Genomic DNA, 10,188 nt, shown 5'->3' on the forward strand with positions numbered 1-10,188 from the left:
ACATGGAATCTCCATAAAGGATGTGCAGGCACCAGCATTCACAGTGCCTCCAAAATATGGTAATAAATAGTTTTATTTTTCCCAGCAGAATTTATTTAGAATTTACTTCTTTTTGATTTCCATCATTTCTCCACTTCATTATCTTCTTTCCTGTTTCCTCGACAGACAATCATCATCAAGTTCCTTTGAGGAATGGCTGTATTAAAAGGCTGCATCAAATTCATGCTTGGTTGCAGGCACACAGTGGTACTCAGAGCCCTCTACAGCAAACTAACCCTGAACCACAACCGATGGCCCAGCTCAAAGTGCAGGCCTACAGAGAATGGTCCCAACTTCTCCTGGAAGACTGTGCCCTGCTTCTTCTAACCCATCTAACAGAACTTCAGGAAGTCCAAGCTTCTGCTTTACTGCAAGCGATGATGGATGGGGTGAGTCGAGTCAATCACAACATACAAGTCAAAGCAAGAAAACCTACAAAAGGCTGTAATGTTAATAGTGGTGCATCTTGTCTCTTTGTTTAGAATGCACAGCTTCTCCAGGCTTTGCAGGATAAATATAAATCTGAATTTCAAGCTCAGTGCTTTAGCAACCTGCTCCACCTCCTGATCTCAGATGCTCCCCTTAGTTCAGGCTCTGTGTTAAATCCTTATCCAAACTTTACTGAAACCAGCAGCAGCAAGCAAATCATAGTTCAGTCCTCTTACACTGGACAGGCAGAAGTCCAAAACATGAGTGGGGGATCAGCTGAAGCTGAGACGGTTGATTCAAGCAAAAGCAGCAACGGTGTAGTGAATGAAGTCCAAAATGCGGATGGGACTTACAAACACGATTTCTGTTCAGGTATTAAAAACATTTAATAACTAATTATCCTAATAAAATAACATTTTCCTAAAACTGTGGGAATAATATGCTTTGAACTCCAACAGGTTGTGGAGCAGTCATGGAGGACCTGCCCTACTTGGAGATCCTGTGTGTGTCAGATGCTCGTGAGGGTCTTGCTGCAGATGGAGGAGCCAAAGAGGAAGCAGAGGGCAGTGAATTAAAGAGCCCCCAGAGCTGTGAGAAACAGGGCTCTTTAATCACCCTCGCCTGGAGCAAACCACCAGAGGATGACATAGACAGCGCAGCAGAGCCTGCAGATGGGTGTACAGGACAGATTCAGGATGGTGCAAGAAGTCTGAAGACGCAAGCACGGCCTACACAATGTGATGTGTCAGATCAAGAGAGAGGTGGAGAAGAGCTGAAACCTACTGGGTTGAAGTCTGGTACTCCAGATCACTGTGACACACAGTCTGCAAACCAGCAGTGCAGCACAGTAGAAGAGGTACTTCATAAGAGTGTAGCAGAACGTAATTCACTGTGACTGTCACTGAACTCATGTGTTCACTTTCTGAATTCTTATTAGCTGGCCTTCAGTAACAGACAAACAGCCGATCAACCAAATGAAGGAGAAGCTGTATTTGAATGTGGCTTACAAACACATGCTTTGGTGGCAGAGAGCAAGGAAGCCGCACAGCCACACCCTATGGCTGATTCCTCTGAAGCTAACCCACATGCAGACGACTTCTGCTATGGGACATGCAAGGACATAACTAATGCTGACAGGGTTGTGACTGAGGTGGAAACAGAGTCCAAGCAGTGGGACATGACAGACCCTGAACTTGATTGCTATAAGGAGCAGAAATACTGTCCAGAAGAAACAGTAAGAGTAGTCTTGACATATTCTGGTTAGATCGGTTCTCATTTAAAACATACAACCAGCTATTTTCCCACCATGTTCCAGGTAGACTATAGCCTGTCAGAGTGTAAGGCAAAGAAGGAAGCTTCTCTGATGGAGAGAGAACGAGTGAGCGAACCGGTGTCTGCAATGGAGAGAGAGAGGACAATGCGCAACCTAGTGGACATGCAAAGAAAAGTTGAACAAAGGCAACAGAGAGACAGAGAGAGGCAACTGCTCAGGGTGAGACAAGGTGTAGAGAGGGACACTGCATGCTCATGACTCAGAAATGAAAGCAGAATTGATGTTACATTGTTAGCATGTCTTTCAGGTTCAGGAGCGCCTGTCAATCATCCAGAACAGAAAGGCAGAGGAAGACCTGCTTGGCCTGAAACACACAGACAGGATAAAGCACCTTACTCAAGATCTACCACTGGTAACTACATATTGAGGAACTGTATACTTAAAAAAACCCCTCAAAAACAATGAATTAGCATGCTATCTTATCATCATATTGTCTACTTTTTAGGAAGATAAGAACAAGCAGAAGACTGTTGTGAAAGAGCGTCTGGAGCAACTCAGAAGAGAGCGCTCTTATGTCATGCAGTCTAAAAGAGATAGGTAAATGACACCCTCTTGAATCTGCCAGTCAACACCAAATTAATATTGACTGCATTTATTTCAACACTATTTTTTAATCCTTTAGAAATACCACAGGGTTTAAAGAACTCCTGGGTCCAGTTGCCCTCCAGAGCAGAGACACGGAGGATGCAGAAGACTGAGTCACAACACAGTCACAAAAATACCAACAAATGTACGCTTTTCTTATTTTGAATATATTGAGGCACCAATTGTCTAATGTGTTTAGGTTTAATGGTGCAGATTTTCTATCAGCAGTATTTCCTTTTGTTCGGGGTTGTAACAAAACTTATACAGAATGCTCAGAAACCAGTACAGGTTGTACATATGAAAACAGAACAGCTCAATGAACTTGCAGTCATTTATTGTACAGTTTAATCATAATCTCGACAACCATAAGCATCAACAATAATGTAATTTACCAATGACCCTTGTGTACAGACTATCCCGTGGGCTAAATTAAATACACAATGAGTCACAGAGGTGCGTGATAACAGTCTACAGTGGCTCCATTAACTTCTCTTCATCTGAACATAACATTTATTACCATTATGTAAGAAAAAAAGTTGTGGCTAAAGAAAGACACTGCTGTTGACTCTGAATGCACCTGTGGAGTAGGACTGTATTTATTTACAGGTATATGGGGGTGGGACTCTTATAACATGTTGAGGGACAAAGGTTTGGCTAACAAGAATAGGGAGATATGTATAACATAGAGGGTTTGGTGCAGGCTCAGTGGTTTTCCTGCAAGCCAGGAGAACTTCTCAGTCCTGGTGAGAATAAAACTGTCCATGTGGGGAAGATTCTCAGCAAATAAACATTTTTTCTCCTTCCCTAACTTTATATAATATCCACTCGCACTGCAGTCCAATATAAAGCAGGAATACCTACCACCCTAATAAGCCGGAACATTCCACAGCAGCTCCCACACACTGAGCCACTGCATAACACACATACAAGTAGTATACAAGTTTGACCTCCACTCAAATGAACACAAAACTTCAAGTTCAGAGGTCTCAAACACACTAACCCCCCGCTTCAGACATGCAATTGTTTCCATTAATCAACTGAACTTGTCGGCTTCATGTCTGAACATTGATCGTCTCTCTTCAATAATGGCAAGACTGTGAATGTGCATGTGTCTTGAATCAGTAACGACTATAATTTGAAGAGTTGTATATGATGCTTTTTTCCTGATCCAGAAGAGAAATGTTTGTCCCTGGGTGGATGTGTTAGGGGAAGGGTACAGCTCTCCAAGGAGCACCATGCAGTACAAATACAGAACCTGCCCCTTTTTACACTATTGGAGAGAACTAAACATTCGAACCTTAACTAAAGTGCTATACATCTGCACAGCATAATTTTCTCACTTTAAAGATTAATGAATGTTATCTCTGTCTGAATGTCTGAAAAGGGGCTTATCATTCACACCTACATAGACAAAAACAGCTTACATATGAGAAAAAAACAAAACAAAAAACAAATGTGCCTGGCAGGCAGGTAACTTTAGTCAGGCCTTTAATATGTGTGTGTGGCAGCTAGAAACTGAACAGAACCAGCAAATCCCATTTTCAAAATATGACACGTATAATCAGGTTAGCGCTGATGGGAGCAGGGCACTTTAATAGTGGTGACACACTGAAATCGAAACACCTGTGGTGCCAGATGTTTATGTAATGTCTGGACCCTAGTTTTACACGGGCAAGCTCTTTAGCAAACGGCAGCATGCGCTTGTGTGTAAAAGATTTTAAACTATATTTTTTACAAGACAGTCAACAAAAATTGAATTTTATACATTACCTTTCATTATAGGAAAGACGAGTCTAAACATTTAGGATGAAAACAAAGGGATCTAAATCATGTTAATTCAATAAACCTCTGAAAATGGGGCCACCTTCCTGCTGCTGGCTTTGAAGAGCACTACTGTTCATAAACATAAAATGATCATAACACATCCAGGATCACTGTCTTATGGGCACCATGGAGCTGAACGAAGGGGGGGGAATTTTGTGTGAGACTAAAAAACAAAAAACAAAAAAGAAATTATATATATATATATTCTCTTTTTCATGTGAGTCTTGAGAGGAGGAAAATGTATGAGTCGCAAATCTTGAATGGTGTTAGCAATGGGACTTTTGTGTTTTTATGCTTCTATGTGTGTGCAAGTCTGTAGTCTTTCTATTGGTGTGCGCACTGCACTCCTGGGCCATGATGACCGCCTTCCTCATCAGAACTATCATTGTAGGCCTCTCTCCTGGCTCCGCTTCCTGAACCTTGACTTCTGTCAAAATCTGTTAGGTCAACTTCCTCGGCATCTGCTGCAATAACGGGAGTCTCCGCACGGGCAGGCAGCAAGCACTCGAGTTCCTGAAAGAAGACAAACATCCATCACGACATTGTATTCACTCTAACATTTTGCGAGTTGTGATTTTTGTTTTCTCTATTGCAACTCACATTCAGCTTTTCAGGGTTAATCCAATTGTTTTCAGGGAACTGGACCTCAAACTTAATGTAAAGATCTCCCTTCTCAAATGGATTTCTGTACTGAGGCATCCCCTCTCCTTTCACCACTCGAATGCAGCCTGCCACAAACACACAAAGGAGAAACGGCACACAGATTCAACAACAATTGTACACTAGAGTGCGAGGTCTATGTGCTCTCCAACAGAGTCTAAATATAAGATGGATCTAGCCACAGTGATATCATCCACTGACATCATCTCTCGCACTGAGCATTATCACAGTTGCTGTGTTAGTGAGGTATTGATCCGACAGTGAAACCAGGGGACACAGTAAACTATAGGGAACCACAAGGTAGGCTTGCCCTAAACCATACTGTGATTTATGGTCCTTTCAAATCTGATAGGTAGGGGTGCAACGATACACAAAATTCACGGTTCGGTTCGATACTTTGGTGTCACGGTTCGATATTTTTTCGATACAAAAAAATGTTCATGCTTTTTTAATTTGTCATTTATTAAAATTATAAATATATATTTGAACTCAAACGTACAGTTTTTTAATTTAATGTTGCTGAAACAACAAAGGGATAAAATAATAAATCTGATCGAGAAATCACTCATCTTTGGAAAAGAGAGTTTATTACAGAGAAATGGCTCTTTCCAAAATAAAAGCTATACTATACGCTTCTTCTGGGCTATATTCTCAGCAGCATATTAAACATATCAGGTCCCCATAAGGAGAATCACGTGCTAACGGCTGTCTAAATGACTCGGGTAAAGTTTGTAGCATGTGTGCTTGTTGTTTTTGTCTGCTTCCACTTGTCTTTGCACTATGGTGATGTCGGCGTAAATGTGCAGTCATATTCATTTTGTTCCCACTAGTGCTGTCAGCGTTAATCTGAAATGACGTTAACGCCACAACACGGCAAATCTCCGTTAATGAGCAAACTGCGCTAACGCAGTAGTTCCCACCCATGTAATTGAGCATTGCGTGGCACATCCGACATACTGTTTTACTTTTGTCCATGACGCGCTTGCCTTCAGGGTCATACTTCACATGAAGACCAAAATAGTTCCAAAGGCCAGATCTGAATGAGGGTGGGGGAGGTTCAATTTGCCATGTTGTAACGAGCTTAGCTTCTGTCTTGCTAGCTTGCGCTGCACTCAGTGGATCTGCGCTCGACAGTGCAGCCTAGGCGGAGTAGTCGAACGCAGATCCACTGAGCTGTCAACACAGACAGCATCGTCAGAAGAAAAGTTGATCAAATAAATTAAAAATTTTGCATTGTTCGATACATATGCGTACCAAACGGAAAGCACTGTATCGAACAGTTCAATATCGATACGAGTATCGTTGCACCCCTACTGATAGGGTCTAATATTTTCACATTTAAAATTTTTTAAAAATAATGAATGGTTAAAAGTAAGATTTGAAACTAGAGACACCAAAAGAAAACCCAAAACAAAACAACTTTATCACAAATTTCATAGCTCAACTTCGCTAATTGGTTGATTTCCTAATATAAACAGGCTTCTTTTTGGGAACAAGTGACGTCGCCCCCTGCTGCCCATTAGACAAAATTAGTTATACTATACATCAGCATTTCGACTTTTCTGACATGGAAGCTACATCTATCTTTTATATACAGCCTGTGGTTTCCATATTTATTCTGAACCTGGAATTTATAATATAATATAATATAAACTATGGTGCAAGTTGTCAAAATTGTCATGCAAACGATATTTTAAGACTTAGATTATACATGTGTCTGTGCTTATCATACATGCTAATGCCACAGTTTTAACTCAAATGCAGTTTTATAGTTACATGTTTATTTAGAAAACTAGTGTTAGATTTTACATTGTTAAGTTTGAAATGTCCCAAAAAAGTATATGTATTCTCAACAACTTGAAACAATGACAGCTTTTTCACAAGACAGTTAATTATATAGCACAACCTTGAGAAATTACCAGAAAATTCTACAACACCAAGGTGACTTGTTAAAACAATCTAATTTTGTTTTCAATTTGGTTCACATTAGATGTTTATATTCTCTCTTTTATGCTGTCCTAAAAATAAATGCTGGCACCAACACTTGCAGTAAAACATAAGTATTCATCCAATAAATTTCCTTCTGTCCAACCAAAAAAGAAAGAATGTCATAACAGAAAAAATAAATTAAAGTAAAGGGAAGATGTTTACCTGGCTCAATGACCTTTCCAGGTGGGTATTTAACAAGCAACTGACGTCCGTCGAGGTGTGTGACTGTGAACTGGAAGCCGCACAGAGCCTCAACCAGGCCGATACGATGAACCATGTGAAGATCGCTGCCATCACGGCGGAAATCCTATTTGAGATATAAAACCCATATTTGTTGCTTAGGTTCATTACATCAAATCGCTTGGATAAATGTAGACTTTATTCATTATCCAAGTTATTCTATTATTAAAAACAGTTTTGTAATCAATAGGAGCTGTCTGTTTTGGGGTACCTCATGTTCTTTCTCTTGCAGCACCAGAACTATATCTCCTGGTTCCATGCCTGGTGCTTGGTCAGCTTCTCCAGTGAATGTGATCTTCTGTCCATGTCTCATGCCTTTGTCCACGTGAACTTCAAGAACCTTAGTCTCCTTACAGACTTTATGACCCTCACACTTTCTGCAGCGGTCCTTTTCATTTATCACTTCACCTGGACAACAACCACACACACAGAATAGAAGACCTCAGAGAGCTGTTTTGCTGCGGTTTGTACATTAACTTTGTTTTTAATGTCAGTTTGCAGGTGTGTGGGGATACATTACCCTCCCCATTGCAATCTGTGCAGACTGACTGCATCTGCTGAACCATTCCTGGGGCCAGCTGTCTAATCATGATTCTCATGCCCCGTCCTCTGCATGCTACACACTTCTGCACAGCTCCTGCCTTACCACCCTGACTAAAAGCCAACAGTAAAGTATCAGCATTATTATCCATTTAGAGCAACTGCAAATCATTCATCAGACAGCCTTAAAACTACAAATCAATATAATTTTAACAAAAAGGAAACTCACCCATTACAGGCACTACACAGCACATTCTTACTGAGCTGCAGTTTTGTGGTTTTACCATTGTACAAGTCTTCAAGAGAAACCCTGTAACAACACGATTTGTAAGTACACATACTGCATTACATATGCACCATCCACTGAAGCATCCATCAAACAACAACACTCACTTCAGCGGGTGTACCATATCATCTCCTCTCCTCCTGCCTCCATTGCGTCCTCTTCCTTGTCCCCCCATGAACCCAAACAGTCCTCCACCAAAAATGTGAGAGAAGATATCCTCCATGCCAGGTCCTCCTCCTCCTCCCTCCCGTAAGCCTTGCTCTCCATAGCGGTCATAAAGCTCCTTTTTTTCTGGGTTTGTCAATACCTCATATGCAAAACTTATCTCTTTAAACTGGAAAATGAACAAAGCACAATCAGACAGGTTGAACTGGTGCATGAAGAAAATAAATTCAGTGCACCTCAACAACAGTTCCCTTTTACAAAGCACAAAGGACTTAAAAGAGGCTTTAAGATTTGAGTCATAGAGAAATAAATATATTTTTAAAAAGCATTCTTCTCTAGTGGAAAGCCTGTGTCACATTTTGTACTCTAATCTGTGCCTAGGAGTAATCCTCAAAGCACTGGGCTATGTGATCATTATAAATGGAGGCGACATCATTTCTGCATGCCCAATTGTTGATCAACTGAGTATCCTTTGGTGCTGTTGCTAACACTACTGTTTTGGTGCATCATACCTTGTCTCCAGCTTCAGGGTTCTTGTCAGGGTGGTACTCTTTGGCCAATTTGCGGTAGGCCTGTAATAAACCAAAAAAAATAAAAAATATCAGCGTGAAGAAAGCTGGGTCACAGACCTAAGCTCATGTGCCTGTAGCAAGACGCTTCAATTAGCTTGCTGTCTAAAACAACAGGATATAGTCAAGATCATGGTTGCATGTAACATGTCAGAAACTCAACAACACTGCTTCCAAATAGTCAGCTTTTGACTTGCCAGCGTTATTTTGAATCCCGATAGACGGAAATACAAGGTCTTTATTACGAGACAAAAATAAGATGAATACACAAGCTGTATAAGTTGTGTTATGTCGGGTTTTGCAGAGGACGCAGCAGTTGTCAAATATGAGCCATTAGCATCTGCTTGATGTTTGAATGGATTTTAAAGGGAATAACGCCTGGACGTTGGCTAATGTAGCTGCACGAATGGTGGCATGAACGTTAGCTTGTGACCATCACACACGTTGTTTATAGCGTTGCCTAACATCAATACTGATAAGCATGATCAAGTATTACACTGGGGTTGGCAGTTTATTAAGCTAAGTGTCTCGTTTAGCGAGTGTTGTTTCGTTACTGAGTTGGTGGAGACTATTTGCTGGAATTTAGCATTAGTAGCCGGCAAGCTATCACACTCGTGTTTACCAGTGTTATCTCTGTTTTCAAAGAGACTAACTTCATCCTTATCACGTATTTAGAAACACTTATAAGCAATCATTTAATGCCAATGTGTCGCTTAAATTATGTTTAAAAGTCCGGTGATGTATCCCGCTGTTATCCAGCTCATTTTACTGGCTAAGCTAGCTAAACATCCATTAGCTTGTTTGTAGGCCACATTTGCTCTGGTGACCTCTCTTCCTCTTTTTTCAATTTTGTTTGAACTCCAAGACATTCATTTCACTGTAGCATTTACGTACCTTTTTAAGTTCATTTTCAGACGCAGACGGCGAAACTCCGAGGATGTCGTACAATTTAGTATCCACAACGCCCGACATGACGCTAACCGGCAACTACAGAGAGACCTTCTCCGGAGGAGGTTCAGCTGTGCGACGATACGCGGATCTACCGGCTGGGACTGTCCGGACTTTTGCCAGAAGCAGCACAGACAAACACCCCATGACAAAAAGATGCTGAAACATGGCACATACTTATTATTCCAAAACAAATACATTTTCGTTTAATTTGTATGATATACGTGTAATTAATGACCGATTTTGTGTGTGTTTACAAAAAAAAATACATTAGGGACTGTGTTAATCTGTTACAAAACATTGTTTAAAGCATGAAAGTCACACTTTCCACATTGGTAATCTGGTTAAAAATATGTCCCAGAAGATACATTTTCCGGACTTATTATATGTTATGGTTATTTTCTTTTAGAACTTTGAGTGTACCATAATACCACCACGCTCAACAGCTCTAAGCCTTGCAGTCTTTATTTAAGCTGAGCCTATCCTTAATAGCTGTTAGGCTGACACAACATAAATGTAATTTTAACAAGATCACTGATCAAATATCAGTCAGTGTGAAGATTTTCCATCCTTTCATGCAT

The 10,188-nt window shown here is 40.7% G+C and overlaps 2 protein-coding genes across 2 annotated transcripts; one reads left to right on the plus strand and one right to left on the minus strand.

The window, feature by feature from the left end:
• The first annotated feature begins 275 nt into the window (after positions 1–275).
• LOC146569613 (uncharacterized) lies at positions 276–2,499 on the plus strand. Its single transcript, XM_085281370.1, has 8 exons — positions 276–428; positions 522–840; positions 927–1,324; positions 1,406–1,702; positions 1,784–1,960; positions 2,049–2,153; positions 2,247–2,338; positions 2,424–2,499. The coding sequence occupies exons 1-8, from the start codon at positions 291–293 to the stop codon at positions 2,497–2,499; spliced, it is 1,602 nt and encodes a 533-aa protein (XP_085137496.1). The 5' UTR covers positions 276–290.
• A 204-nt stretch (positions 2,500–2,703) lies between these two features.
• dnaja2b (DnaJ heat shock protein family (Hsp40) member A2b) lies at positions 2,704–9,709 on the minus strand. Its single transcript, XM_085282054.1, has 9 exons — positions 9,554–9,709; positions 8,603–8,662; positions 8,033–8,259; positions 7,869–7,949; positions 7,620–7,753; positions 7,311–7,507; positions 7,022–7,166; positions 4,811–4,938; positions 2,704–4,723 (listed from the first exon to the last, which is right to left on the minus strand). Exons 1-9 carry the CDS (start codon positions 9,629–9,631, stop codon positions 4,535–4,537), a joined length of 1,239 nt encoding a protein of 412 aa, XP_085138180.1. The 5' UTR covers positions 9,632–9,709; the 3' UTR covers positions 2,704–4,534.
• Between the last annotated feature and the right edge of the window lie 479 nt (positions 9,710–10,188).

Source organism: Mchenga conophoros, linkage group LG7 (genome assembly GCF_057382185.1).
Source record: "Mchenga conophoros isolate Kocher_MC1m ecotype Shallow Benthic linkage group LG7, M_conophoros_male_GT1.1, whole genome shotgun sequence".
NCBI lineage: Eukaryota > Metazoa > Chordata > Actinopteri > Cichliformes > Cichlidae > Mchenga > Mchenga conophoros.

Bases quoted from the DNA above. Each gene is read 5' to 3' on its own strand.
- LOC146569613 (XM_085281370.1), top strand. From the start codon at position 291: ATGGCCCAGCTCAAAGTGCAGGCCTACAGAGAATGGTCCCAACTTCTC. The intron at 841-926 runs GTATTAAAAACA...GAACTCCAACAG, and splicing joins CAAACACGATTTCTGTTCAG to GTTGTGGAGCAGTCATGGAG. The intron at 1,961-2,048 runs GTGAGACAAGGT...CATGTCTTTCAG, and splicing joins GAGAGAGGCAACTGCTCAGG to GTTCAGGAGCGCCTGTCAAT.
- dnaja2b (XM_085282054.1), bottom strand. From the start codon at position 9,631: ATGTCGGGCGTTGTGGATACTAAATTGTACGACATCCTCGGAGTTTCG. The intron at 7,754-7,868 runs GTGAGTTTCCTT...GTTGGCTTTTAG, and splicing joins CTGTGTAGTGCCTGTAATGG to TCAGGGTGGTAAGGCAGGAG. The intron at 4,724-4,810 runs GTGAGTTGCAAT...GTCTTCTTTCAG, and splicing joins TTAACCCTGAAAAGCTGAAT to GAACTCGAGTGCTTGCTGCC.